This window comes from Molothrus ater, chromosome 1 (assembly GCF_012460135.2).
Source record: "Molothrus ater isolate BHLD 08-10-18 breed brown headed cowbird chromosome 1, BPBGC_Mater_1.1, whole genome shotgun sequence".
NCBI classification, from domain to species: Eukaryota; Metazoa; Chordata; class Aves; order Passeriformes; family Icteridae; genus Molothrus; species Molothrus ater.
The window spans coordinates 32,197,946-32,224,882 of record NC_050478.2 but is presented as its reverse complement, the minus strand read 5'-3'; the positions used below and the strand labels follow the sequence as shown (position 1 = coordinate 32,224,882).

The following is a 26,937-nucleotide window of genomic DNA, read 5'->3' as shown; positions in this document are numbered from 1 at the left end:
CTATGAAGAGTGTGTGCTCCAAGGAAGGGAAAACTGAAATGCATAGCCTTCAGTTGTTGTGAGAAGACATTTCTCATTAACCAACAAAGAGCTGTGGAGTGTTGAGGTTATGATAACATTACTTCGGTGGTTGTGACACCAGTAATGATTTTCTTCATATTATTTTAGAAAGTGTGCCCTTTTTCCTGTGTTAGAGGTTCCTTCCTTTCATTAAAGCCCAATCCTTAAAGTGTTCTCACCTTAAATATATTTAAAGGAAATTGGGGGCTAGTCAAGGGTACAAACAATTTGGTCTCTGTTTAGTACATTTCTTCCATGTCCAAACCGTGTATCTGCAACTGTACTGCAGCTCAGCACTACTGAAGTGTGCCACAGGGAAGGGTACACTAGGATTCCTGTTTCCAATCATGGATTTTATGGTTCTGTTATTTTCCAAAGAATATTAAGGGTTTTTTCTTTTTAACTGTGAACCCTCTGGTGATTGGACTTACTCTTAAAGGTCTTTTCCAACATAAACAATCTATGATTCTCTGAAAAGCTTAATGAGATTCCTCTTTTTCAACTTCTTTTGCCTTTCCTTAACTACACAAACTTTTTTCATATTTTCAAGTGGCCTGCACAGTGAACCCCCCCCCCACCCTGCTTGTATTTGGACCACTACTTGGGAACATCATACAAGTGAGTTTTTGGGGATTTTTCCCTTAGGACCTGACTGCAGCCCTTCAGCTCACACAAGGACTCGCATTTAGCAGTGCCCTATTCCCATGAGCAGTTCCTTTCTTCTTAGTAATAGAGAAAGCAGAAATAATCCTACTCTCAGCAGTTTTGGGATTACAGGCAAAAATTGTGTTCCTTGATGTATGACTGTGTAGGGATATTAATCTTTTCCCTGATGCCTGTCGTCTCTCATCTCTTGTCTTACCAGCACTGTCCTTTTGACCCCTCTACAAGGATAACTTGTTATTAACGTTGCCTTTGCTGCCGATGCTCAGTATGCAGATGACAGCACAACAGTTTTTCTAAGAGGGCTTGTTCTGTGCATTATCAGACACAGTATTCACAACTGGCTTCAGCAACAAAGGATTTTTATTATTTTTTCTTCCCCGTGTTGTGGCTTGTGCCCATTTTATCACCGTTTGTGTAGCTGATAAATTCAGAGGAGGTTGTGCTAAGCCCAATGTTTTTGTTGTGCATCTGTCGGACTGATAGCTCAGTGTGAGACCACTAGCAAGTTTTGGTACAATGCCTGGGTGCTTTTTCCTGAAGGGTCAAATATTTAGAGTGTTTTACAGACTGGTCAGAAGTCACTGAGAGCCAAAACAAAATCACTGTGTGAGGCATTTTAAAGTTATTAGTTGATTTCTACCAATATACTGTGATTAGCCCACATTTATTAAAGGATTTAACAGCTGCAGGGGAAAACAAAAATATTAGAGTACAAAGAACTGGGGAAAAGATCATGACATCACAAAAAATAATAAAATGCAATATGTAAATCCTGTGAGCTGTATTTTGTAGTGAAATGAAATAGCACAGCCTTAGGTAACATTTTTTTTTAATACTTAAGAATTACCATATGACAAACTTCTGTTGATGGTCCTGCAGTCGTTTAAGGTAATTTTGCCCTTGATATTTGGAAAAAGCAGTGATCTTGCAACTTCAAAACAAGTAGCCCCATTGAAAATGTTTCATGTTTTGGTATTTTAAATTGAGGTAGAGTAGTAACTATTTTTTAATTTTCATCTTTCTGAAATAAAGAGAGGGTAACCACTGCAGAAAAAAATACTGGTCTCCTCCTTACATAGGGGTTCAGCTGTACTGGTGACTTTGAAAGCTTTTCTCCTGTGGTAGTTGAAAGTGAATCAAACATCTTAATACAGATTTTGATCTCTCTTGAAACTCTGTGAAATGCAGTAACATATTCTGAGACGGATTATCCACAGAGATCAGAGATATTGTCATCCACCTTCACGTTAATTGTGATCTGTTCACTTCCATTTTTTTTTTTGTCAAATGAAGGGGAATAGCCTGTGAAGAATAGAGTAATTTTTGTACGTGTTTGTACTTTGGTGACTTTAGATCTAATTTTGCAGTTTCCACAATAACAGATTCTAGGGAGAAACACAGGGAAGTGTAAGAAGGTGATCATCCTTAGTCTTGATAGAAGTGGTCTGAAAGTGTATCTTAGATGTGTTAACAGAATGTGTTTTGCTGTGTTTCTTTTTTTCCTTTCCCTTTCTTTTATGCTTGCAGTATAAATGTGCCTATATTTTATAGCCAGGACTCACCTCATTGTCTATTATTAGCACTAGCGAATGTCTCATGTTGTAAGACTTCATTTTCCATTGCTTCTAGGAGTTGTTGCATATTTTCTGTTTTTTCTGAAAGCTGTCTGCATCAGCCTATGTAATTCTATATGAAAAATGCAGCCAACATTGTTCAGAAGTAGCTAAGAGTGAAGTTAGGGGTAAATCCTGTTTTGCTATATTAAAAAAAAAAATGGCAGTAGTTCTCTGAAAAGCTCTTATGCCCTTATTATTCTGAGGTGGGATCTGAAATTCCTTTGTGGTTTTTTTGCCATCTTCATAAACATTTGCCCAAATATGACCCGAATTAAAGGCCAAAAAATGCAGTTTGTACAAGCTCCGTAAAGAGTTTCTAGAGCTCTGGAGGTTAATATTTGAAGGCTCTGGAAGCTCCAAGCATGCTTCAGCCTGAGCTGTGAAGGGTTTTCTGTACAGCTGCAGCTCCTGGCTGTTACAACCAGAATGTGCTTGTAGGATGTAATGAGCCAGGATGGAGATTTAACTCTGTCACTTTTGGTGTGTCCAACCTCAGTGGGCAGGTTTGAGGACCTCAGTGCCACACTGCAAAGGCCTTTTGTCTTAGCTTGGACCCAGTCTCAAAGTTAAGTCTCAAAATATGCTGAACAAGGAAGAGTTGTAGGGATGGAGCAGGACAGAGTGAAAAAACCCAGTGTTTTATTCAAAGGAACTACATTAGATAATACAAAGATTACCTGTCAATGTTTCCCAGTTTTTTGACTTGACTTGTCTTTTTCATGTTCTTGTAATTCTTCTTTTGCATGGATAGTATATACCAGAGATATTATAACACCCAAGCAAAAGGACATCTTCCCAGCAAAGCAATCAGTCTTTGGAAATGAGGATCTTGTTACTTTGTGGCTTTTGTCAGGCTCTGTCACCAATTTGAGAACTTTCCCTGCATGGGCAGTCAAAGCGTCTCTACACTTGTTCTTCTGACCCCACTTCCTGACTCTGCTCTTGTGTTTCACACTGCTTGGATATGTTCCTGTGTGCACAGGGAAGCTCCTTAAAATCATTGAGGGGAGCAGTCTCCTCTTCAGAACACAAACAGCCCTGGGAATCCTCTGTGTTGGCCTTTTCCCGTACTTCTCAAGGGCATGACCTGGCACCAGCATCAAAAGACGTAGAGGCAGACGTGATTGACATTATCTGATTGTGTTGAGTCAGTTTTACCAAATTATGCTAGGAAAACAAAATGTTCCTGCCCTCCATAACTTCTAGAAGAGGCAATTTCTTTGTCATTTAATGTGATTTTGGAGCAGATAATCTGTGTAAAGTTTGCTTTGTTGCATGTTGCCAAAAGAAGATTCTCTTTGCCTTTGCTTGGTTGTTTGGCAGCAGGAAAATCTGCCTATGCACTGGATTTTCCATGCTCCATTAAGTTTATGGATGCCTTATAGGTTATCTCTTAGTTCCTTCATTACTTTTTTACCCACTGAACCCGGCAGTGTGTGAATCTGTCTGGCTCTGGTATTGGCTGGGGTAGCTCTGGGTCTGACTCCTTTTTAAAAAAAGCAGGTGAAGAGATGTTGGACAAAAGTTCTGTCATTGAGAAGTGAATAGTTTGCATTGCTGGTTAGGGATGTTCCAGCATAACAGGCACTTCAGTAATGGGGAACATAGATACAGAAACTAATCTTTGCACAGTTGTCCTGTCCTGGAGAAATTATGTGAACATGGATTTTCTTTTCAGTGAAGCAGGCTTCTGAATATACTGTCTGTTGCAGAGCATAATGGGGTTTTTTTCTCTTAGAAAGCTGGTGGAAAGCAGAGCAGTTTTTAAATGCTATTTCTAGCAGTGGAGGTTTCTCACAGGAAGAGAAGAGGCAGTGCATTCTGGGTGTTGGATCCTTTTTTAATTAATTAAAAGGCCAAACTCAGGAATGCAAAGAACACAGAAATATCCCTGATACCAAAGTTACCAGTTGCTTTGGCCAGAGATTGGGTTTTTCCCTGCCAATTGCAAACAATCCAGAAACCTAATGGCTTCCATAAGGAAGCCAGCCCACTGTGGCTGTTTTCAACAATGCCATAGGTTCCTTCTGCTTCCTTCTTCCTCTGTGCTAATTTTGGGGGTCATATTCCTGCTCATGCAAAGTGTAACTCACAAGTTGAGACCCGCTAAGCAATGACTTCCAGCTGTTTCATTCCTGTAAGCATATAAATATTTATACCACCCCAGGGTTCCTTTCTTGCTGAAAATAAAGGTAGCACTTGTCTGCTGTTAAAATATATTACCCAGGAGATAAATGGCTTACTTCAGTATTAGGAAGATGGATGAGAGGAGTGGAAAATTGGCTATAATGTTGGTTGGAAGATCCACTGAGTCCAGAGAACCTTGCTGTTTACTTGAAACTCCTGCTGGGAACTGACATCGAGGTTGATAGTGCTGTGTTTAGCTATCAAGAGATGATTAATTAAAAGCTGTAATAAATGTGAAATATAGTGGCTGACAGATGCAGAGCTAGCTAAATTTCCTTGTGATGGGTAATGTGCACCATGGATTGATTATAACATCCTAACAGGATGTGAATGGTGCTTTTGAAGGTACAGATGGGACAGGGAGAGTGCACATAAGGCCACATGTAAAGTGAGATGGGAGTTTACCTCTGTGGCATTTTGGTACTCTACCCCTTTCTATCCCACCTCAAATCCAAATGTATTCTGATTGAGGCTGCTGGGAGTAATTTCTTACCCACTGCCCCGGAGCAAAGTAAATATCAGATAGGCAGTGTGGGGGGCTCAAATCCCGCTGCCAGTGTAGCATCACCCAGGTGAACTGGGATGCTGTGGTGGCCTCTCTGCCCTGATCCATAAAATGAGAGCTAGTGATGCTGTGCCTCTGTTCCCCTGCACGGCCAGCACAGGCTGCAAGGGCTGTGTGAAGGTCTGGCAGACTGCTGTAAGGCTTCCTTGTTAATTGGAAGCGTGATGAGAACGTCTCTTGAGGAGTCAGTCTGCTGGCTCTCAGGGACTTGGCCAGGGTGCTGCCATGCCCTTCAGTACACGCTGCTGTCACTTGGGGGCCCCTTGCATCCTCCTCATCTGTCACTGGCTTTAGACGGAGCATGCTGAGAACAGCTCGGTTTTCTTCCAGCAAGAATTATTTCATGGACCATTCCAGGTTCTGGTAAATGAAGCGTGCCTTGATGTCATTTCAGAGTAATATCTGTACTGAAATCAGAACTTGTGAAAATATGTAGGACTTGCCTATGTGCTTTGCTTTGTTCAGGTTAATTGTTGTGGCTTGTTGTATGATTAAAGGGCCTGACTGAACACAAAAATATGTCATGTATAAGTGGGGGTTTAATGAAATAGTAATTCTTCCCTTAAAGTGAGATTGTGTTTGATATAAGATAGCAAAATAAAGAAATTCTCTATTCTTCTCCTTTTTTCAGGGAAATATTTATTATAGGTAATGAAAATCCAACTTGAACCCAATTGGCCTTAGTTTTGCCCAATTTTTGATAAAATAGATTGATTTTTCTCTTCCTTGAAATTGCTAAAATTGGCAAGAACAAGAGGAACAGTCTTATGAAAATCTTACCATTGGGGCACTTTATGCTGTAAATTTGCAAACACCTACTCCAAAGGTTTTTTTGAAAATATCTCTGCCTAGTGAGATGCTGAAGGGGAAACACTGTCTTCCACACCAACCATTGTTAATGTCCTTTCAGTATGAAAGAGCTTTCACCCTCCCAGTGCTCCCTGTTGACTTGCTGCCAGCTGCTCATGTATGTAATGTATATGGGTGTGCTTAAAATCCATTCCCATCTATGAGGAAATAGATGGCTTGTACAAATACAGCACCATACATCACATACATTCTCCATATGTGCTGCAGTTTGGAATGTCAGTGAGCACAGGGAAATGAGGATTGGGGCTATTTTAGAGGATGGAAATGCCAGAGAAGAGACAGAGAAATGGAGCGATTTATTTGTTTGGATAAATCTCCCTTTTACTGAATTGCTTTAATGCTTTGCCTGCTCTTCTCTCCTTCTCTTTTGGTGCTTCTTTCATTGCAGTTTTTCAAATATGTAGGCAACAAAAACCACAGCCAGTGAAATGGAAGATTACAATCATGCATCAGTATTCCTGTAACGTGGCTGCTCAATAATGTCTCCTGGGAGTGTTGCAATGAATATCTGACATTAATTGGCTCAGTACCTGTATGTCTGACCTTGCAGAAATTTAATAGATCAATTCTACATGTTCTTTACTGATAAAGAAAACTTCTTCAGGGCAGGGGCTGCATCTTTGGGCACGCCTGCACCACAGTGACAATCAGAAGTAGCAGTCAGATTCACTGGGTCTCAGAATAAAAAATTAAATAATAGAAAGAGGAATCATAAAGTCGTTTCTCTCCCTTGTTTTGCCAGGGTAGCTCTGTTCCTTAACATTTTTAAACCCGTTTGAAGTCTTTTTAACTGCTGGATACTGTACGTTTCATGCACAAATGCTGTTTTCTCTTCTTTGAGTACTAACATATACGGCCTTCATATGTGTGTTTGACATACTGAACAATATAACTAAACCAGGTCAGGATTAGAGCAACAGCACCTACTGGGATGTGCTTGCATGGAAACAGCTGCCTCTTTTGTGTCGCTCACTCTGCGGTGACTGAATGTGCCAGGAGGATCTGGCAGGGGGCTGCGCGCCGCTCTCCGGCAGCCGCCGCGTTTCAAAGCGCCCTGCTCAGTCAGCAGCCAGCCCTCATCTCCCGCTCTGCTCCGTCAGCTGCCTTCGGCTGCGCTGGGCATGAGGGCTGCGTGTGCACAAATGGATCATGGTTCACCTCCCGGCCGTTTCAGGGAGCGGGCAGGGAGAAAGTCGGTGTACAAACCGCAGCTTAGCCAAAATTCACGCACACGGCCGTCACTGGGCTGAACTTTCTTTGGGGTGTTTGTTTCCCAAGTTAAAAAGTTGTTGAAAAGAAGGGAGAGCCGTAAGCCCAGTATTTTAGGAGATGCTCAGAGGTACACATGACATGCCTGCCCACTGTCTGTATTGCCTTTACCGAAGTACAGGAGAGAAGGTTTACAGAAGGTGTATTCTGGCTCTCTATTACTGGCGTGCTCGGGAGCACTTGCCGCTTTCAGACTATTGTTACCTGTCCCCTGCTTTGTTCGATTGTCTGGGAATTAAACAAGCCATCACCTTGGGGACACGGAAACCCGCATATTCAAAGCCCCACTCCCACCGGCTTCTGTGAATTAAAATCCAACACACGGAGCCCAGTGCCTCTCACAAAGGGAGCCCGGGGTGCAAAGAGCCCCCTCCCCAGTCTAAGCCCCCGGGCGGCGGGATGGCAGCCCCAGCCCCGACCCCGGCGGGCACTGACCGCGCTCTCTCTGTCCCTCTCTCTCCCCCTGCGCTCTGAAGGTGGACGATGGAGGCGGCGGCGAGCGGGCGCGGGAGGCGGCCGGCGCGGCGCTGGTGCTGCGGAAGGTGTGGTCACGCAGCCCGGCCCCCGAGCGGCGCGGGAGGTAAGGCTTCCGCGGCTCCGGGCGTGCGGGGCTGGGCCGGCCGGGCCGGGCTCGGCGGCGGCGGCGGCGGCGGGCGGGGCGGCGGCCCGCGGCCCCGGCAGGGCGATGGCCCCCGCGGGGGGAGCTTAGGGGCCGGCGGCGGCGCGCAGGGAGCGGGGCGCCATGGGCAGCGGCAGGGTGCGGGTGCCCGAGGCGCTGGCCGGCCGCGGCGGGGAGCGGCCGCTGCCCACCTTCGACGTGCCTTACTTCAAGTACATCGACGAGGAGGACGAGGAGGATGAGTGGAGCAGCCGCTCGCAGTCCTCCACCGAGGATGACTCCGGGGACTCTCTGCTTTCCGACAGATACGTGGTGGTGTCGGGGACGCCGGAGAAGATTTTGGAGCATCTCCTCAGCGACCTGCACCTGGAAGCCGCCCAGGACAAAGAGACGGGTAAGGAGCGAGCCTGGCGGGGGGCGGCGGCGGCCGGGGATGGGGTAGAGGTGCCGGTGCCGCCAGAGCGGCGCGGGGATGGCTCCCGGGCACCCCGGCCGAAAGCCGCTGGCAGCTGGGCATGCAGCCGGGCGATGCGGGAGGAATCCCCGAGTGTGGCGCGGCGGCCGGGCGGTGGCGGAGCGGCACCGGCCCCGGGGCAGGAGCGCCGGCGGCAGCGGAGCCGCTCGGCAGCAACTTGAACCGCTTTACCTTCGGCTGTGGCTGCCGCCGGGGCAGCGCAGGCTGCGGCGGGCTTTGTACAGCACCGTGTCCCTGCAGACAGGGCTGCCATCCCTCGTAGCCTGCAGCTGTTCCTATATCCGTCCGGATGCTTGCAGCGCACCTCACCTCCTGGCCAGCTTCTCGTTTTGCCACCACCCCAGTACTTTGGCACGTCTGTTTCATTAAAACGGCTTATAAATTTCCTCATAGCCCGGGGCACACCGTATCGCCCAGTGCTCTACTTGTTTGTCTTCAACCAGAGATATTTCATTCCAGCCTAGAGCAATTTTATCTGAATCGGGCTACTTGACATGCATGCAATTTAATTTCCAGCTGGATCTCTTGGATATATGCACAGCTTGCTGTCACCAGGAGCTCATGGAATAGTTTATCAGAAGTGCCTTTAACCTGCAATTCATAGATGCTTTTAATGGAAGCAGCCAGGCTGGTGAGACTTTTGGAGGTCCTGAATACTGAAGAGGAGGGTAGGTGGCCGCCAATGGCACTGTGTATTTGGTGATCCTCAGCAGGGTTAAAATGCATACTCCTGGTGCCTGTACATATCTTTCTCTACAAATGAGATTACTGAGAATAAACACAGTTTAATCCTTTTAAATGTCTGAAAATATAAATAACATCTGTGATTCCCAGAGGAATATCTCAGAACAAGTCATTAGTTTAATGTGGGACAATAGGCATATTCCTGGTGCTGATGTGTCAGTGCCCCAAAGAAACACATAGAGTGTCTGCCAGTGATATTATTACAGTGTTCCTAGTGCTGCTTTTGTCTGCCTAGACATTAATATTTAGTGCAGAGAGAGACTGTGGTTGTTTTCCTTCCACAGATGCACTAGGTAGTTATGGGTGTAATTTACTTGAATCAGCTCCTTGGCAGTGTAGTGAGGATCCTTCCTTGGCCTTTTAAGGTCAAATATTGGAATAGAATAAGTTTTCTCATTAATGTTTATCACACAAAGATTGGGCAACATCAGCTGCCAGTCTTTATAGTCTGCTTCACCTTATTTTATAAGCTCACAATCTTGCTGGAAAACAATGATACTTTCAGTAGTGATATGCATGATATTTTGGTGTTTGTAAAAGCAAAGCACTCCTTATGTAAAGCCTAAGATGCTGTGTACATCCTCCCATGTACTACCTTTTTTTTTTTATCTCTTTACTCTCTCTCCCTCACAGAGAGGCTGTTCCTAAGCCTGGTCTTTTTGTTGTACAGAGGGGCTGGTAAACTGTCCTCAAAGCAAATGTTAAACCATGACTTGCTTGGTTGTTAGCAGATGGTAAAGTATTTAAAGGTTGATTAGCTTCCCCTCACCTCTGCCTTATCCTAGCTCCTTTGGAAAGAAACAATTAAGCTCTGCCCTGTAGCCAGGGTTAACTGGATCCCAGGGGCAAAACAAAGTAGCTGTGCCTTTGGTTTTTTGCCATCACAAAGATGTGTGCTAAACTTGCCCAGCAGCCCTCCACTCTCTCGAGGGTAGTTCCTCAGATACCATTTTCTTCTGACTTTATCAATGTGATAATACAGAACTTCCTTAAAATGAAAGACTTTAGGAGTTTTGTTTCCCAGTGGTTTATGAGGGGGATGCCCCATAATGGTTTTCACCAGCTTCTTTTGCAGACTCAGTTGCCTTTGGCATGAGGAAGTATGGGATGTTGATTGTGCATATTGTGTACAGCTTTGTGTGTGTACCTGAAGGCATCCTTCTGCCCTTTGGGTACTTGGATTTGCTGGGTTTTGTATTTTTTTCTAGTGCCAGTCTGGCTCATCTCAGAGAACGATCAAGTTGCCGAGCCCTGCAGGCTTGTGTTTTAGCAGGCATAGCTTCACAGAACATAAAAGGACAATGCTGTACCCAGCTGCTGCTCCTGCTGTCTGTCTGCCAGTTCCAGGATGACTTCCGTGGCCTCTTGCTTTCCCTGCAGCCCCCAATGCAGTTTCCTTATTTGTGTCTGTACAGAACAAGAGAAAGAGCTGTTCTTACATTCGAAGGTGCACAGGGGGCTGTTGTTCTGTTTGACCCTTTGCACTGCTTCCCAAGGAGGATGCTCTGCATGTTTTCAGTCCCACCCTTTGGATACCAAATCATAACTGCAGCCCTCTATGGCTGTTAACAGAAAAATCCACTATCCTGGGGCTGGCGTGGTCATGGAACACTGCCTTTTCCAAACACTGCCTTTTCCAAACACCACCATGGCTGAATGATGTGCCATGGATTGCTCCCAGCCAGCCTCCATTTTCTAGCCCAAGTCAGCAGACACTGCTTGCACCTGAGAGCCTAAAGCAAATTTTGGGGCTGATCTGCAAAAAATTTTACTGGTGTCCAGCCCAGTCTCCAGGGCTTCCTTCAGCTGCTGCTAAACCTGCAGCAAGGCACCTTAAGCACTCAGCTTAATAAACTCTGCCATAATAAACAGGTGGAGACCCAGCTTGAAGAGTTCTCCCAGTGCCTGTGCCATAACAGAGTGCTGTTAGAGCAGCTGAGGACATCTGAAGAGGACACTGCAATCTGCAAAGCTAGACTAGTCTATTGCTCTGGTGACTTCCGCAGGCAGGATGTCTGGAAAGCCTGAGGTTTGCAAGACTCTTTAGGCTTAACTTAGTAATTGTTTAATGACTGAGGGATTTTTGTGATGACTCTGTCAGGGGGTGTATATGAGTTCTTGGGATATCACCTTAAATTTGGGCTTGCCACTAACAAAGGCTTGCCAGCCTTCCATCTCAAAGGGAGGAAGTTTTCATCTCACTGAGGTACTATAACCTGTAAAGTACCAACCCCCAAGAAGACTGTTCTTGTTTCCTGCCATGGGATGGATGGAAATTTTAAATTTCTGTAACAAACAACTTTTCTGAGTCATCTCTAAGGTGGTTGGAATCACTGGGGAATGTCTGCTGAGTGTGCATTTTAGAGTGCAATTTGAGGTTTTAAGAACTGAATGGAGAGATACACTTCAAATATGTCAGTATCTAGGTAGAAGATGCAAAACTCCTGGGCTAATCCTCATCAAGGGTGGGGATTTGAACAAGTAATCTTCAAGAGGCCAAATCTTAGCATCTCAGGATCCCTAATCCCTTCCCGTTGACTACACCATTTATTTAGAATCATTGTTCTTTTATGTAAAATCTTTATTTCTTGGATGTTAGCAGTATTTCCTTCTCTAGATATTATCCTGATGTTATTTTTGGAGTTTTCTGTAGCTGGTCTCTGTTCAAACATACTGTCTTGCTTTGTGGTGGTTACATTCAACATCTGGCAGCCTCTGGAATGATGTAGTGATCATCACATCCAGTGCTGCTGCTCCAGGCCTGCCTGGATCTCTCAGACCATTTCCTTCAGTCTATTGGGTCACCTCTCTCGGGCAGCTTAAGCAGAACATTGCTGAAGTAGAACATAATCTCCCCCACTGCATCTGCTGACACCACATGTCTTTACCTCCCTACTACAGAATTAATTTCAGGGAATGACTAGAGAAGACATTCATTTGTGAAGGTGTTCGAGAGCAAGAGGCAGAGGGAAGGTGTGATCTGGAGAAAGGAAATAAACATGGGATGGTATGACTGGCACAACATGGTGGTGTTGGTATTAACTGATGTGTCTTTGTAGTGGACTGGGTGAAGGGGATTGTGACAAGGGGGGAGACTTGACAGTTTTGTTAGGCTATTGCAGATGTTGGGATGGCAAATGATGCAGGGCCTGAAGAAAGATTAAAGGGACAGAAAAAGAGGACAAATCCTCATGACACAGCTAAAGGAGAGGCAGAAAAGTGTAAGTATGGTCTGTATTTCTCTGGAGTAGGAAAAGGAAGGAGTAATGACCTTTGTACCTTGCTACGTCACCTTATCTGGGACTGTGCAGGATCCTTGGATTAGTGGGAACTCTCCCCTGTCATACAGAAGCAGTTTTACCTTTAGGATTTTAACATACCACCTTGGAGGGGCCTTCAGACCATGACTATTTGTCCTAGAAGTCCTGTGTAGTAAGAGTTACTTTTGTTTAACGCATTCTGTTTCTGCACTGCGCCAATGGCACTGCTGTGCTGCTGGGCAGTGGCACCCTCTGTGGAACTGTACGTGACCTTGGAGGGGAATGGTACTATCTTGCATGAACTGACTGTAGTCAGCTGCCAAATGAAATTGTGAAAAAGGGACACAGCTCTGCCTTTTCTAGATTGTCTTTTGCTTAGTATTCCAAGAAAAAAAGGCCGGGTTGCTTTTTGATAATATTTTCTTAGTTATGAAGGATTTATTAGGTTTTTTTTGCTCAGTGTGCTTTTCACTGATGATGAAAAGGTGTTGAAAAATGTACTCCTGTGACTGCCACTCAGTCAGTGTAAGTGTATCTGATGCATGTGGACTGATGTCAACAAGAATAAATACTTGCCCAACACTTTGTGATCCTACCTTCCAGGTTTTAGGATGGAGAGAATAAATGCCTGCTAACCCTTCCTCTTAACAGTCCTTCACAATGAAATGTTGTCAGTCATAATTTTGAGGGATTTTGTAAATTCTTCCTAAAGTTTTAGGAAGATTTGGTAAAATAAGTGGGCTAAATGCATATTACTGTCATGCTCATAGGAGGGGAATAAGATTTTAGCTGAGCACATCAATGTAAGAATAACAGAAAAGATAAAAAATACTAATATATGTCCATGTTCAATATAAGAGAACCTTGGGAGGCTCTTGCAGAGGACCATTGCTTTATGTAGTGTGAGTCTAAGCTATCTCTAAATTAGACTGTCAGTAGAAGTAGGTTTAGAATAAATCAATAAAATGAATAGTAACAAATCACCAGGATCAGATGTTACTCCCTGCAGACTTCTGAAGGAACTCTGATATGAAATTGCTGAACTCCTAACAGTAGTGTGTAATCTATCATATAAAGCAGCTTGAGTGGCAGAGGAAGGTGGAAAATGTGATGCCAATTAAAAGAAATGGTTCTATTTGGGGAACGTCTAAGTAATAAGGTTGTCATTTTATCAATACATTATTCTAGCATAAACTGATGCTGGAGTTGAAAGAAGCAGCTCAGCCTTTCCCAGCCACTCTTGCCGCTGGTGCCTCTGTGCTTCTGCAGTATGCAGTGTGATTCTGTAGCAGACCCAAAGCTGGTCCTAGTTGATCCTAACCTAGGAAATACTAAATTATGAGTTTTAAGATCCACTTGATCTGTCAGTGACACAAAATTTCCTCCCCTGACACAGGGAGAGGGTGGCGGGGAGTGAGAAGTGTGCGGGCGAGGACAGCAGGAGAGAGAGACTGGTGTTCTTAGCAGCTGGACTTGATTGCAGGAGTGTGATTAGATGCAAAATTTCAGCATGAAGTTATGAATTTGTGCTGGGAAATGGGGTGTCAGTACAGTAGATGCAGAAGAAAGCAATGCATACAGAAACATACTGAGGAGCAGGGAATGTGGGGATTATTTTTTACAGACCGGTCAGATCTTGTGTATCCTGTAGGGCTGTTAAATGTTTGAAAGAGCATCAGGATATATATGATCTGGTGTGCCTGTATCTTATACTCATATTTTCAAAATGCTTTTGATAAAGTCCCTTGCTAAAAATCCTGAAAGAAATTTAAAGATCATTTTGATCAGGAAGGAGATGCTTTTCAGGACTGATAATTACTTAAGAGAGAAGATGAAAGGTAGGAGTAAATTGTCTGTGTTTAAAATGGAGGGAATTCTCCATTCAAGACTGGGTGCTGCTGAGTGTGGGATGAAATCTGAGACAACAGCATGTGCTCCTATTATTAAATGGTTGAGGGTCTCCTGATAAATTAAGCCATAGTTTCACCTTTGGTGGCCTTGTAAGATGTTCTTGTATGCCCTATTATCCCCACATCTGACTGCTTGTTTGAGTTCTTGTGCTATATCAGGAAGCTGATCCAACTCAAAATTAGTCTCATGAAAGTAGTAAGAATGGGGCAGTGTAGAACTGGGAAAATAAGTTGGGAGCAGGCCCCTCGAACCAGCCCTATGGCTGCTGAAAGATGAAAGGAATAAAATCTGTGTGACTGCAGGATAAAATTGCAGATGGGATCCAAGTTTGAAAAATGCAAAGTAATGTGTTTTTCTACCATGAAGAAGAGGAAATTCTCATTATACATATTCAGCAGGGTGCTGACTTGACTATTATCATGTAGAAAATAGGTCTGTGGAGGTAGTGTGGATTGTTCTTGGCAATTTTTGATCAACATTGGTCAAAAAGGCAAGTGGTATTTGGGCTAATTAGGAAAAAAAGCCAAGCAAGAGCTATAGTTATACCACTGTGTAACTGTGAAATATGAAAAGTATAACATGATTCCTTCTTCTCCCCAAGCTCAGGTTGAAAATGAAGTAAAGAGCAGCAAGAGTGATTAGAATTATAGATTAAATACATCTAAGAATAAATAGTCTAGGTCTGGTCATTGTAGGAAGGCAACTTTTGGTAAAAGAGATTTATGGTGATCTACAAGACTATTTATTGTGTGGGGAAGGTGAGACATAAAGATTGCTCGTTTTTTCTCATAATGAGGCAAGTGTTTTGTAACACAGTGAATTTGATTTATAACTGATAAAGAGAAGTGGTTTTCTGGTATAATGCACAGCTAAACTGTGGAATTTGTTGTTGTGAATATTCTGTGGAAGCCAAAATTTGGAAGGGTTTAAACAAACTAGGCAAGATCCTGGCAAAAACTCCATCACTGCAGTGATACCAATATGACTTCCCATTTGGAAAGTCTCCACTGCCTGTTGCTGGAAGATAGGAGGTTGTGTCTGAGGAAGATAACTCTGTATTTATCCTTTTTTGAGTTAATTTTTCTTCTGTTGGGCATCCTCTGTCGAAGACCTAGTTCTTTTTATGAGGATCCTTGCTCTGACCCAGAGTATTGCATGCAGCATGTTGCAGTTTGGAAAGAATTAATCAGAATCTAAGATTATCGTAAGATAGGTGGGACAATTGAGTCAGTTGTTGGTTCAGATGGCAGCAGAGTGGCAGTAGCATTTTCTGCTAAATGGCATGGTGGAACCTGAAGCTGGGACAAGAGAAGCTGGAGCTCTGGGTAGCATGAAATTTGGACCAAGGCTGCCAGCAGTGACACTGGCTTCTCAAATGGGAAGGTCTGACATCCTCTAACTGTACTTTGCCATGCTTGCCCATCTCCTCTTCTATACTTGTCTTGACCTTGTGCCAAGTAGATTTAGGTAACTTAATAGGAAATATTTTTTTTCCCCCTTTGAAAGGATTATTTTCTGTCACAGTACCATAGTGAGCTGAATCAGCTTGCAGAAGGAGCACCATGTCTGGGATTCTCTACAGACAGACAGTGTGTCACATGCTGCAGTGCTGAAGATAATGGGAAATGCCAACGAGGGGAATGTGTCTAAGATGCTCTCTAGTGTCAGGAACTCAGACAGTTTTTTCTGAGAAAAAAAAGAGCCTGAAAAGGGTTTATTTGCACTTGGGCACTAAAACTTGTTTGGGCAAACTTTGGAAAGGCCGAGTCTGGGAACGCTGCTCCTGAATTGTCCCATCGTTGTATCCAATGACTGGGAAACTAGAGTCAGCATGGGGAATGATAAACACTCTTATGCATGATCAGGACTTTCTTTGTAGATACAGATGGTATTTTTTCAGTTCATCACTGCAAATACTTTTCTGATGTGAGTACATTTAGCAAGTTGGACTGTTTCAGGGAGAGAAAGTAACTGAGGTAGCCATCAAAAATTCAATTTTTCATGTGTGTAGGAGTTTTGGTGTGCCCAGGAGCACCAAAGCACTTTGTGCACTGCAGGCACCTAAATACATTATTTTTGTACTCAATGCAAGAATACCTGGTAGAGCCCCAAGTGTTTAATGTTCTGTGTTTGAGTCAAATTTGCAAAAGCTACCATTGTCTATGACAGCCAATTGGATCATAGCGCTGTCAGTTTCTCAGTTTTTTTCCTGTAATTCAGTGATTCACTATTGCCAGTTGTCGCCTTTTGCTATGTGAGAAAATGATAAGGAGCTGTCATGAAAGCCTAGTGTGAAACCATTTATTATGAAGATGTGCATTGTTGACAATATCAGGGTTTTTGATGAGCTTAGTTGTTTAAGCAGAAAAGAATTGGGAAGTGTAGGTCTATCAGGAGAATATTTTTAGAGGTAAAAGTAATTTTCTTTTGACAGTGGGAAAGGCTTCTAAGTCAGAAAAGGCAGAAAATGTTCATTTGTTGTACTGCAAAATAAGCTTAGGTGATATAAGCATTTTGATGAGGTACCTGGCAGATAAGATGTTATGACACTGGGAATTTGGTAAGGTTGTTGGAAATGTAACCCTGAAGACATTTAATCAGTTATTTGTAACATCCCTTTTGCTCTCATAACACGGGAAGTCTAAGCGCTGTAACTATCAAATCAATGGAGAAAGTATTTCAGATACCTGAAATTATATATTGTCATATATATATATATATATATAAATAACCAGATGCATCAAGTAGCTGAGATCATAAAGATACATGTTTGTATATTTGAAAAGCATTTCTGCAGAACTTTTTCCAGAATGCTGCTTTTGATAATTCCTAATTGTCTGGTGGTGCTAAGCCAAGAAGTGCCTGGAAGGGATAAAAAATTATTGGAGGATTTTATAAAAATTCTTGTATTTTACTGGTAAAAAGAATAGCAGATGTTGCTTCTTAGGTTCTGTCTTAGTCTGAATCCTTTTCTAATCACTTGAGTGTGGCTGGTCAGTGTCAAATGTAGCAGAAATAACTTGTGTTCCCAGGTCAGAAGGTTCGGACTGAGGGCCACGAAGTTGAAGGGGAAAACTGAGTCTCTGCACAGGGGTCATGCCAAAGAAATGTCTCTCATCAAGAGACCTGTCATCTTAGATATATATGCCAAGCACTTATGTTGACTCCCTGTCTGGCTCAAATGCTACACAGGAGGTTAGGTCAGTTCCAGAGCTGCAAGTGTGGAGATGAAGCAGACCAGGTACCTTCTGTAGCAACTAATGTCATACTGCCTCTAGTGAGCCATGCGAACACCAAAACAAGTCAACAGCAGCTGAGCAAAAAAATCATAGCCAAATTCTGAAATTAATCTAAACTGTGATATCTCTTGCTGACCTCTGTCTACTGGAGATCCATTCCCCTGCAGAAGTTTCATCAAACCACCAAGAACGTGAAGGGAGAGGATAACCTCTACTGCAGAGGTGACATGGCTTTCTAGGTCTTCTCAGCCCCCAGATACAGCCCTGCTTCATAGTTTCCCAGAACATGGCTCACTGAAGCTGACTATAAAACATACACAATTATCTAAAAAGTGCTGTTTCTAGTAGATGAAAAGTGGGACCTGACTTTTAAGAGAGTAGCATAAGAGGAATAGCAACAGATGGTGTGTGGGCTGGCAGGTCAGTTAGCTGTGAGAGTAGGAACTGGAGCTGTAAAACTGAAATATCAATGTTGCTGTTTCTTGTAAAGTTTCTACACATCCTGTTCCTTCAGCGGGAGCCACAGAGCACCTTGTCCTTCTGGAACCCCAAACATGGGGCCATTCACCACAGGTCCCCCATTTTCTGTTCTCACTGCTTAGTGTTGTACTCCTTTTCTTCCATCTTAAGGCTTTTACTATCAAATCCTGATCTACAAGCAGGTGAAAAGCTGGGCACTGTCATCCAGGTACTCTTCTTGGTCACACCAAGATTCCCCAGCTGCTGACCTACACTAATGACTCCCGTGTTGCTATTAGCACCTACTGTGATGGTTGTGGAGTTGGAACCTTGTTCTCAGGATACAGCAAAGCATTCCTTCCTGAAAACAGAATCTGTAACAACATAAAGCTCAGAGATGGTGCTCTGAAGTTCAGATTTTTAAATTTATTTTTCTTTTTTTTTGAAAAAGGCTTTTATGGAATGGGGGAATTTTTATGTAAGAATGCTGAAAAGATAAAACTGTATATTGATGTGCTTGTTGTATCACTGAGTCCAAGAATACAGTTCCCGTGCTGTCTTCAGAGTTTGAATTCCAGTGTTTCCAGTGCTCCAAGTTGCTATAATACAATGATTTTCTTGTGAGATGAACGTTTTCTGAGGAATATAAAGAACTCCTTCATTCCCCGCCCACAGGGTGGAAGGATGGATTCACTGCAGACCTGTGCTTTGAGGTTGTGTATTAAGAATCTGAAAGAAATCTGTTCTTCAAAGCAGCTTTTTTCCCTCTTGTGAACTAAATTTACTCTCATGCTGTTAATTCCTCCTTCCCCCGCAATCCTTCTTAACATGCCCTGAGTTCAAACAGTTTCACAGTACTATGGAAGTAGAAGCCTTGGTCTTTTTGTGAGCAAGAGTGGGACTGGTTTTGCCTATAGCCAAACTGCAGTGATTGTTACTTTACTCGGCTCCCTGTCACGCTCCCTATTCGTGCTGTTAGGTGATGCTTGGTTGTGCTCTGTACTGATGCAGTCCTTTTCTTTCCCACTTTACTGCTTTCTGTAAATCCCTGGGCTCAGAGGTCACCCAGGGAGATTAAGAACAAAAAGCCACAACCCAAGACCTATTTGTGAACCATTAATTGGTATAGATTTCTGCCTATTTCCCAATGGGCTTTTTGTGGGCTCTTAAGACCTCCCTTAATAGCTGGGAACCCTGGGCTGCCGGCGTGGAGTGCCTCTGCTTGCTGTGTAGCTGAATAAACACAATTGCTTGAGAGAGTGTGGGGCCTTGGCAAGCTGGTGCCAGCACACTCTGGATTAGCAGGTGCAGCAGAGCCAGGCTCTGCCCTGCCCTGACAGTGGCTGCTGCCCTCTCTAGCATGTTCAAGGGGAAGGGAGAAATGGAGCAGATGAGACAGCAGCTGCTAAAGCCCAAATTTGCTGCGTGCTGGAAGAGGTTGGCAGGGTGTTCTGTTGTGGTTTGTGATGTTTTGCTATGTTTTGATTTTAGTGGGCAAGGGAGAAGATTGGCTGTTGGATGTAGAAATAGCTGGTTGTTGTAGGAGTACTTTTGTGAGAGAGGAGGGGCCTGTCTAAAAAGGAGATAATGGAGCAGAATGCATTGAGCATAAATTCAGAAGCTCTGTGCTTTAACTGCAGTTGGTAAGCTCATAATGCAGGCTTTAAATTGCTGTTGCTTTTTTTAGAAGCAAAGGTTTGATCCAGTTTGGTATTACTTGGGGTGTATAATATCTTTTATGAGAGTCTATGTAGGCATTGGAGACAGTCCTGCTTGTTTTTTTAGAGTCAATTTTGATGCTTTCAAAGATTGAAATAGGCGTAGAATTACAGCACTTGGACAGCCAAAGGTTTTTCATGAGATGTCAGTTACCCTCATGGAGTATAGCTGGCACTGACAGAAAGAGCTTTTCAGAATAGCATCAGTTACTGCAATAAAATACATTACTTGTCCCATCTTCTAGACAAGGTGAAAAATATTGATGTGAGCTGTAGCTGTGGCAGCAGCTCACACCACTATCTCCCAAGCCAGGCTGAGATCATGAGATGACCTTGTCTTAGTTCAGAAAAGCTTGTGAGATCCTTCTAAAACCAAGATCATATTCTCCCTCTGATGTGAAAATGTGATGGCTACAAGGACACTGAGTGCAAAACATTTTGGGGTGAGAGTTTGGGGAAAATAGATGAATGTAAAAAAAGTGGCAGCATTGATGAGTCTAATTTTGATGGAAGCTAATCATAAAATACTTTGGTTTTCTTGTGATGGCAGTTGGCATGAATTGTGATTTTATTCCTTTGCTTGAACTTGAGTTTTGATGGAGATATAAATTGCCAGAATGAGAGATGAAATCATGGAGAAATCCTGCTGTCTGACTTGGGACTGCTGGAAGCTTTTATACCTCACATTTTATTGCTTTTTAGTTTCTTTCCTTTTTTCCTTTTTCTACAGTCTGCATTCTCCTCCTGCCATTATCCCTCCTCCTCTCACTGCCCACAATGCTCTGCCAATTCCACAACCAGCCTTTCTTTAACCCTCTTCACATCCATTTCTTGGAATTTAGGGCTAGTTGACCTCTCTCTAGGAACCACTGCAGTTAAAACCAGAAGGCCAGTCTTGGTTTTGTTCTTTCCCAGCCATGAATTCAGAGCCCCAGCATCAATGCAATAAAGAAACCCTTGTTGGATTTCATTCCCTGCCCCATAGGAGTCTTGTCCATGGGATTTTGTTTGTTGATACTGTTGGTAACATCATGGGGGATGCACAGCCACAAGCTGGAAGCAAACAAACGACAGTGAAAAACAACCACAAACAAATAGCATTTGTCAGATCCCCGTTGTCAAAGGATTTTCATTCAAAGCCTTAAAGCAGCAGTGGCCATGTAGCATTGCCCCAAAGTGAAAACCACCAAGAATAAGCAAATGCAAACATTTTGCTTATAAGCTACATCTCCTCTTACTGTCTGTAGATGGTAGCTGTCTCTGTGTCTGTAGAGTTTAACCCTGTAACAGGCAGGTGGAAAATTTCCATCCTGGTACCTGCCATCAAGCAGTGGCAGGGGGGCTACAGCAGGGTGATTTAGCAATTCAGCACACACATGCATCCCACTTTCTGGCAGGCACAATGCCTCCTCCCTTCCACTTCAGCTCGGCAGGCACTGAACAAAGAGGCTGCATGGGGCAGCCAGGTGGTTCTCAGGATGGACAGACAGGTGCAGACCTCTGGCCTGCTGGGGCCCAGCCTGCTGTGAGGAGGCAGCCCTGGACATGCTGTGGGCTCCTCTCTGTCCTCTCCCCTGGATGTCCCTGGAGCAGGGCAGGCAAGCAAAGGGACACTGTCTGTTCCCTCCTTGCCTCCTTGTGCACTGTGGGGCTCCTAGGCCACAGCAGCTTGTGAATGCCTTGGAGGCTCCATCAGTGCTGGGGCTGCTGATGGGACAGAGCCCTTCCCCAGGGCAGTGTGACATTCTGGAGAGCCACTGCCATCGTGGGACCTCTGAGGTTTGCTGTGGGCAGAAGCCCCAAAGCACACAGGGACATTTTGGGATGTGATCAGTTGGGAAACCTGGCGTGTTGGACAAGTGAAGTCTAAAGCTGTAGGCAGGGGAAGGTCCCTGCCAACTGAAACTGGGCTTCTCCCATTGCCAAGAAGGCATTTTCCTGAGGTATATGTGATACCAGTGGCTTGAGGGAAATTTTGTTCCAGTCTCCAGCATGATGGCCCATCTCTCCAGGCAAATATATCATGGCCTGCTTGTGCAGCTTATGTAAATACTTTGAACAGGTTTTTTTCTTTGATGTGTGAGTACAGATGATGTTATTATTAATGAGGCTCTAATCTCCCTTCTGGGGTGAGGGTTTTGACATGCAAATGGGCCACAGGACATTTGATGTTACATCATAGTTTAATGGATAGGAAATTTGTTCAGGGAGCTAAGGTTAGTAAGATGTAATTTGGGAAGTTACAACTATGCTCTTGATTACAAAGAACAATAAATATTTGATAGCAGTTTTCTAAAAGCGTCTGGAAAACAAGAAAATGCCATCAGCTTTGCGAGAAACTGCTGTACTGGGTTTTCTTGACAAATGGAGAGGATTCAGATGTTCCTGGAGCTTATGGTTATGTATGTCTGGGATGGAGAAGCTTACAGCAAAGGGTAGGAGCAGGTGCCCAAAGTGCTGCTATTTGTAGTGTTTGGAAGAAAGACAGCTCCTCTTCTGACCCCCTGTGACTTAAGGGAGTCCTGGGTATGCATCAGCAGAGAGACCAGGAAAGTCTGTCATTAGACCACATGCAAACTCCACTGAGGTGAATGTCAGAGTTTTGTGTCCCCTTATTGCAGAGAATGTCAGCTCTGTACAATCAAGCTCCTAATGGAACAAAAATTTCAAATGGGAAGCAAATGCACCACTTCCTCTGCTAGTCTGTGAATCCAGAGGTTCACAGCATTTGGCTTGACTATTCATGATCTATTTACCTTTTAAAATTCAGACATAGGCATGTGTGTGCTGATTTATTCCTCCTTGTAATTGGATACAGTGATTAAATGAGCTTGCATATTATAGTTCATTGTCCTTCTGGGATGTGGGCTACTGTTTCTTCAGAACAGCAGCTCCTAATGGAATTAATTCCAGCTCCTGTATGTTTACTGTAATCAGTGAAGTGTTTCTAAAAACTGATATGGAAAATCACTTTTAAATATATGTTCTTATATATGAAGTATTCATCTAGCTGAAGGGTGGTATGTAATCCTCAGAGTCTTCCTTTAAGATGCTTTGCTACTTTCTCTGACAGGTTCTTTAGGAACAATAAATACATGCTCACTATTTTGTAACCTGAAGGAGGCTGTAGGAAGTGTTACACCTAGCAGAAGTGTTTACCAGGCTGCAGTCATGGCAAAGTGATTGCAGTCTGAGGCTGTCATCACATAACTGATGATTTCCCATGGGCTAAGCAGTGGTGATGTAGAAAGCATACTGCTTCTTCGTAAGAAAAAATAAGTTTTTATAATTGCCTTTAATGACTAATTGAATAAGCAAATCAGTTTAATAAAAAAAAATCCCGAGAAATTATGCTGTTAGCTTATTTAATTTGAAGAGGGTTTGAAAAACTGAGAGGCAAAGGCATTTTGCAGTGGGATCACCATCTGACTCACATTTGATAGAGCTGGCCAGCAGCATTGGTGGTGTCTGCATGGGACAGTGGGTTTGTGTACTCAGCCTTGGCTGGTACCTGCCCCCTCTCCTGAGCCTGTATCTGCCTCCTCTTCTCTCTACACTGGCAAAATAAAGCATGTTTTATGAAGCCTGTGCTGGCACTTACAGCCTAAGAGAGCTATAGAAATGAAAGATGGCAGTGAGCACAAGTCACAGCCAGGTGCTGTAGTGGTGAAACACAGTCACAGAACAGATGATCCAAGAGGCACTGTTTAATACAGTGGCTTATCTGTTATTGCAGTTTGTGATTTTTACCTTTGTCCTTAACATTGCATCAGATTCGTGTATGCTCTGCAGAAAGGTGGGGTTTACCTGGCAGCCAAGGAGATTCCTCTGTGCCCTGTGAAGTCCAGGAGACAGCTAGGTGTCTTGATGAAGGGCTAAAAATGGAACATTTTCAGTGAAATGCAGAATGCATCTCCTGCATTAGATGCTTTCCAGTGTGTACATGAAAAACACAGTATCTCATAAGACTTGGAAAAGACACAAAGGAAGAAAGCTGGACTATATCAGTCCAAAGTTATACCTATCTGAGAGCTGTGTTTTGCATCTGTTTCTTTTTTTTTTTTTGTGAATGAATCAATAAATAGTACTAAAAATCTGAAATAATGGCAGAAGTGAATACAAAGCTTTAGAAAATTGCCCCACTGTGCTTTCATCTATAATTGCTTTGTATTTCCCCGTTATTTAACTGAAATAAGCAAGGCCATCAAATAAAATACCCTGAGTAATTACGGTACAATTGAACCAAGGATCTAATGCTGAACTCCCCAGTGAATGTAAATACTTTGGAAATTATCAAAATAAGGGTCTTGTATCTTAAAAGTGTAGCACTGAGATGCTCTGTGTTGCAAGCAGTCAGATTGGACACAAACACAGTTCAGCTGCCACAGGAAAATGCACCCATGGTGTATTAATACTTACAGGTGTTTTAATACTTACAAGCAGCTGAACTCTGGATAATATCTGTTCCTCGTGTCTTACCCTTGTATGATCTTTAAACAGTGCAAGCAGCTCTAAAATCACCTTTGTGATTGCTTTCATTCAGCTGTCAGCACGGGGTTGTACTGACAAACACAATCGTTTGAAGTTTTTAGATGTTCTTAATACATATGCAGACTATGTGCAAGGCATTTTTTATTGCTGTCTTCCATTAAGTTGTAATAATAATGAGCATAAAAGCTGTCTTTAATTACATGTTAACCTGTCACTGGAATGATTTGGGTGTCTCAGTGTAGCAAGTACAATTTCAGGGCATAATTTAAGGACCTATGTCTTATAAATAAGTCTATACTTAGTGTAACAATGTATTTTAACACCACCATTGTGAAGCTCATCAGATTTTCTTAGCACCCATTCACCACCTGGGGAAGCGAAATGCAGCTGCCTTATGAGTGCTCTGGTGCCCATTGTTCTGGTTTTTTACTGTGAAGCTGTGTTTCACTGCCCTGGGAAATGGGGAGGAAGACAGGTGTGGAAATGCAAGATGCAAGGATGGCCCTATTTGGTTTTTTCGGTTCTCTTGGATGTCATGTCCCTCATGCCACCTCCCTCCGCTGTGCATCACAGGTATGTTGTTAAATATTGAATAAGTTATTTCTCAGCTATCTGAGAATTGTTTATCCATCAGCCTGAAGTATTGTACACCCTGGGCAAAATGCTGGAGGTGGCATCCTTTGCCACAGCAGTGACACTGCAGTATGCCAGTGTCTGTCTGGGTCTCCTGTGGGGTTTGCAAGATGTTTTCCTCCCTCCTCTCTGGCCTCTCCCCAGCAGAGCCTGTAACACATCACAGTCAGGCAGCACCTTTGCTGGGCCTTTTGCCTCCATATGTCAGAAGATGTTAAGTGAGTCTCTGCTTTTGAGGTTACATGACAGTGGGCCACAGCTGTGTATGCAAGACCCCAGCCTAGCGTGCATGACCCGATACACCAAAAATATTCCACCACTTGACCTTTCCTGTGCTGGAAGAAATGTGTGGTCTGCTCAGTAGTCTACTGCATGCTATACCCATCTTGCATAGAGATTTGGACCAAATTAAACAGCTCTTGCTCAGATGAAAATGCCATAGTTCCCTTTGTAGGCAATTCTGTCAAATCTACAGGAGCCAGGAGCGATTTGCCAGTGGAGGCTTTGTGGTGCTAGGCTTCCCTGAAGAGATGCTGTGATGTTTACTGCACATGCTCCAGTGCCACATGTTGGGGAGTTTGCACTGCTTAGCATATTTATGATAATTTGGCTCCCAGGGGCAAACAAGATACTCCTTATACCTCCTTCCTTGGGCTGAAGCACAAAGAAATTTCCCCTTGCTGCTTTGTAGGGGGGGAAATAATAGATCAAAGCTTCTTGCTAAACACTTTTAAAAATACACAGTGTGGATCTGTACATTTCTGTTCCCCCAAGGGACCCATGGAAAGCAGCTAGCAGCAGGTGATGGGAAAATGCTGCATGCTGAAGTCTAGGCATTGTGCCTGACCTGCAGAGCTTTAGGTGGGGCACTGCCATGAGTAATGTGACCTGTCCTTTATCCATGTCATGTACCAGCATGGAATTCTGGTCACTATACTGGAGTTGTCACAATCTGCTGGACTGGATGTTGTTCAAGTGGATTAGGAAGTAAAGCCTTTTGGGGCTAATAGTCTGAACTTGAAAATAATGCCAGTTAAGGGGTTTTTAATATATGTATCCAAATATATATGTAATTTTGGGTTGTAAACAGAGAATTTGGGCTCATGTTCTCAGAAATATCACTGAGAAGCAGACTGTTTTAAAGCATCTCAATGATCTAGAAATTAGGAACTCACAAGCATTTTTGAAGATGTGATGATTTTTATGCTTATATATAATATTAGATTTGAAGATTACTGTTTCCTAGGAGTAGATTTTCCAATTCAGCAATAACAAAGACATGCTGAACTTGAAACGTTGTTATTCTTCAATGCCATATAAGTGTTGGACAGCAAAGATAAAAAGAATAAAGATTAAGTGCATGTTCCTTTGTGTTAACTTTCTGAAAGCTGAATGTCAGATTTTCAGATTCTCTTTAGACTGGAATGTGTGCTGGACTCATGGACCAGGCAAAAGGCTCAAGCAGCCTTTAGGCACCTTAGAGCACCCAGCTGTAGGACCAGGCTTCCAGTGGCAGAGGTGAGAGAGGGTGCACTGTGCACTGCTGGCAATTGCTGGAGGATGGCTCTGTGCTGTGCTGGCACCAGGAAACAAAAAGTCCTGTCCTGCTGGCACCACTGAGGCAGTGGCAGCTCTCAGTGGCACCTGGAACTTGTGTCACTGGGGCTTCTGAGCTGGAGACCTTGCATCTCCTTCATTGCCTGAGGAGGAGGGTGATGGCACTGATGCAAAGAAGTTCCTGTGCAAGACAGAAGCAGAAAAGTAGAACCTTGCCTTGTTCTTGCTCATACAAATTTCAGTGAGCCACACCAGTGCCTGGGGTGCCAGGCAATGTGCAAGCTGGAGGTGCAGACCCAGGAGGGCACATTGCAGCAGGCTGTGCTCAGGCAGCTGGTCTGCAGGCAGAAATATAAAAGGGAACCATTAAATCTTTCATCCTCTGTTCCTGCTGCTCCAGGCAATCCTGGCCTGAGTGGCTTATTAAAATCAATCGATGGAAAGAGGATGAGTTTTTCTCCTCAAGTTCTTTGGGAGATGACTGATGTGAACAAGGAGTGTCTGCCTTCTGCTTGTGTGAGGATTTCACACTTCACATGTGCATTAGAATACCTCCCTTTACTGTCAAGTTTCACTGCATGGAAAGCTTCAGTGTTTT

General features: G+C 43.6%; 1 protein-coding gene across 1 annotated transcript in view; it reads left to right on the top strand.

Moving 5' to 3' along the window:
* The window catches only part of RAPGEF5 (Rap guanine nucleotide exchange factor 5), a 157,552-nt gene that overhangs the window by 84,972 nt on the left and 45,643 nt on the right, over positions 1 to 26,937 (top strand). Inside the window, 2 exon segments of the mRNA XM_036400876.2 lie at positions 7,710 to 7,813; positions 8,158 to 8,246. Of these exon segments, the coding sequence (XP_036256769.1) occupies positions 7,710 to 7,813; positions 8,158 to 8,246 (193 nt within the window).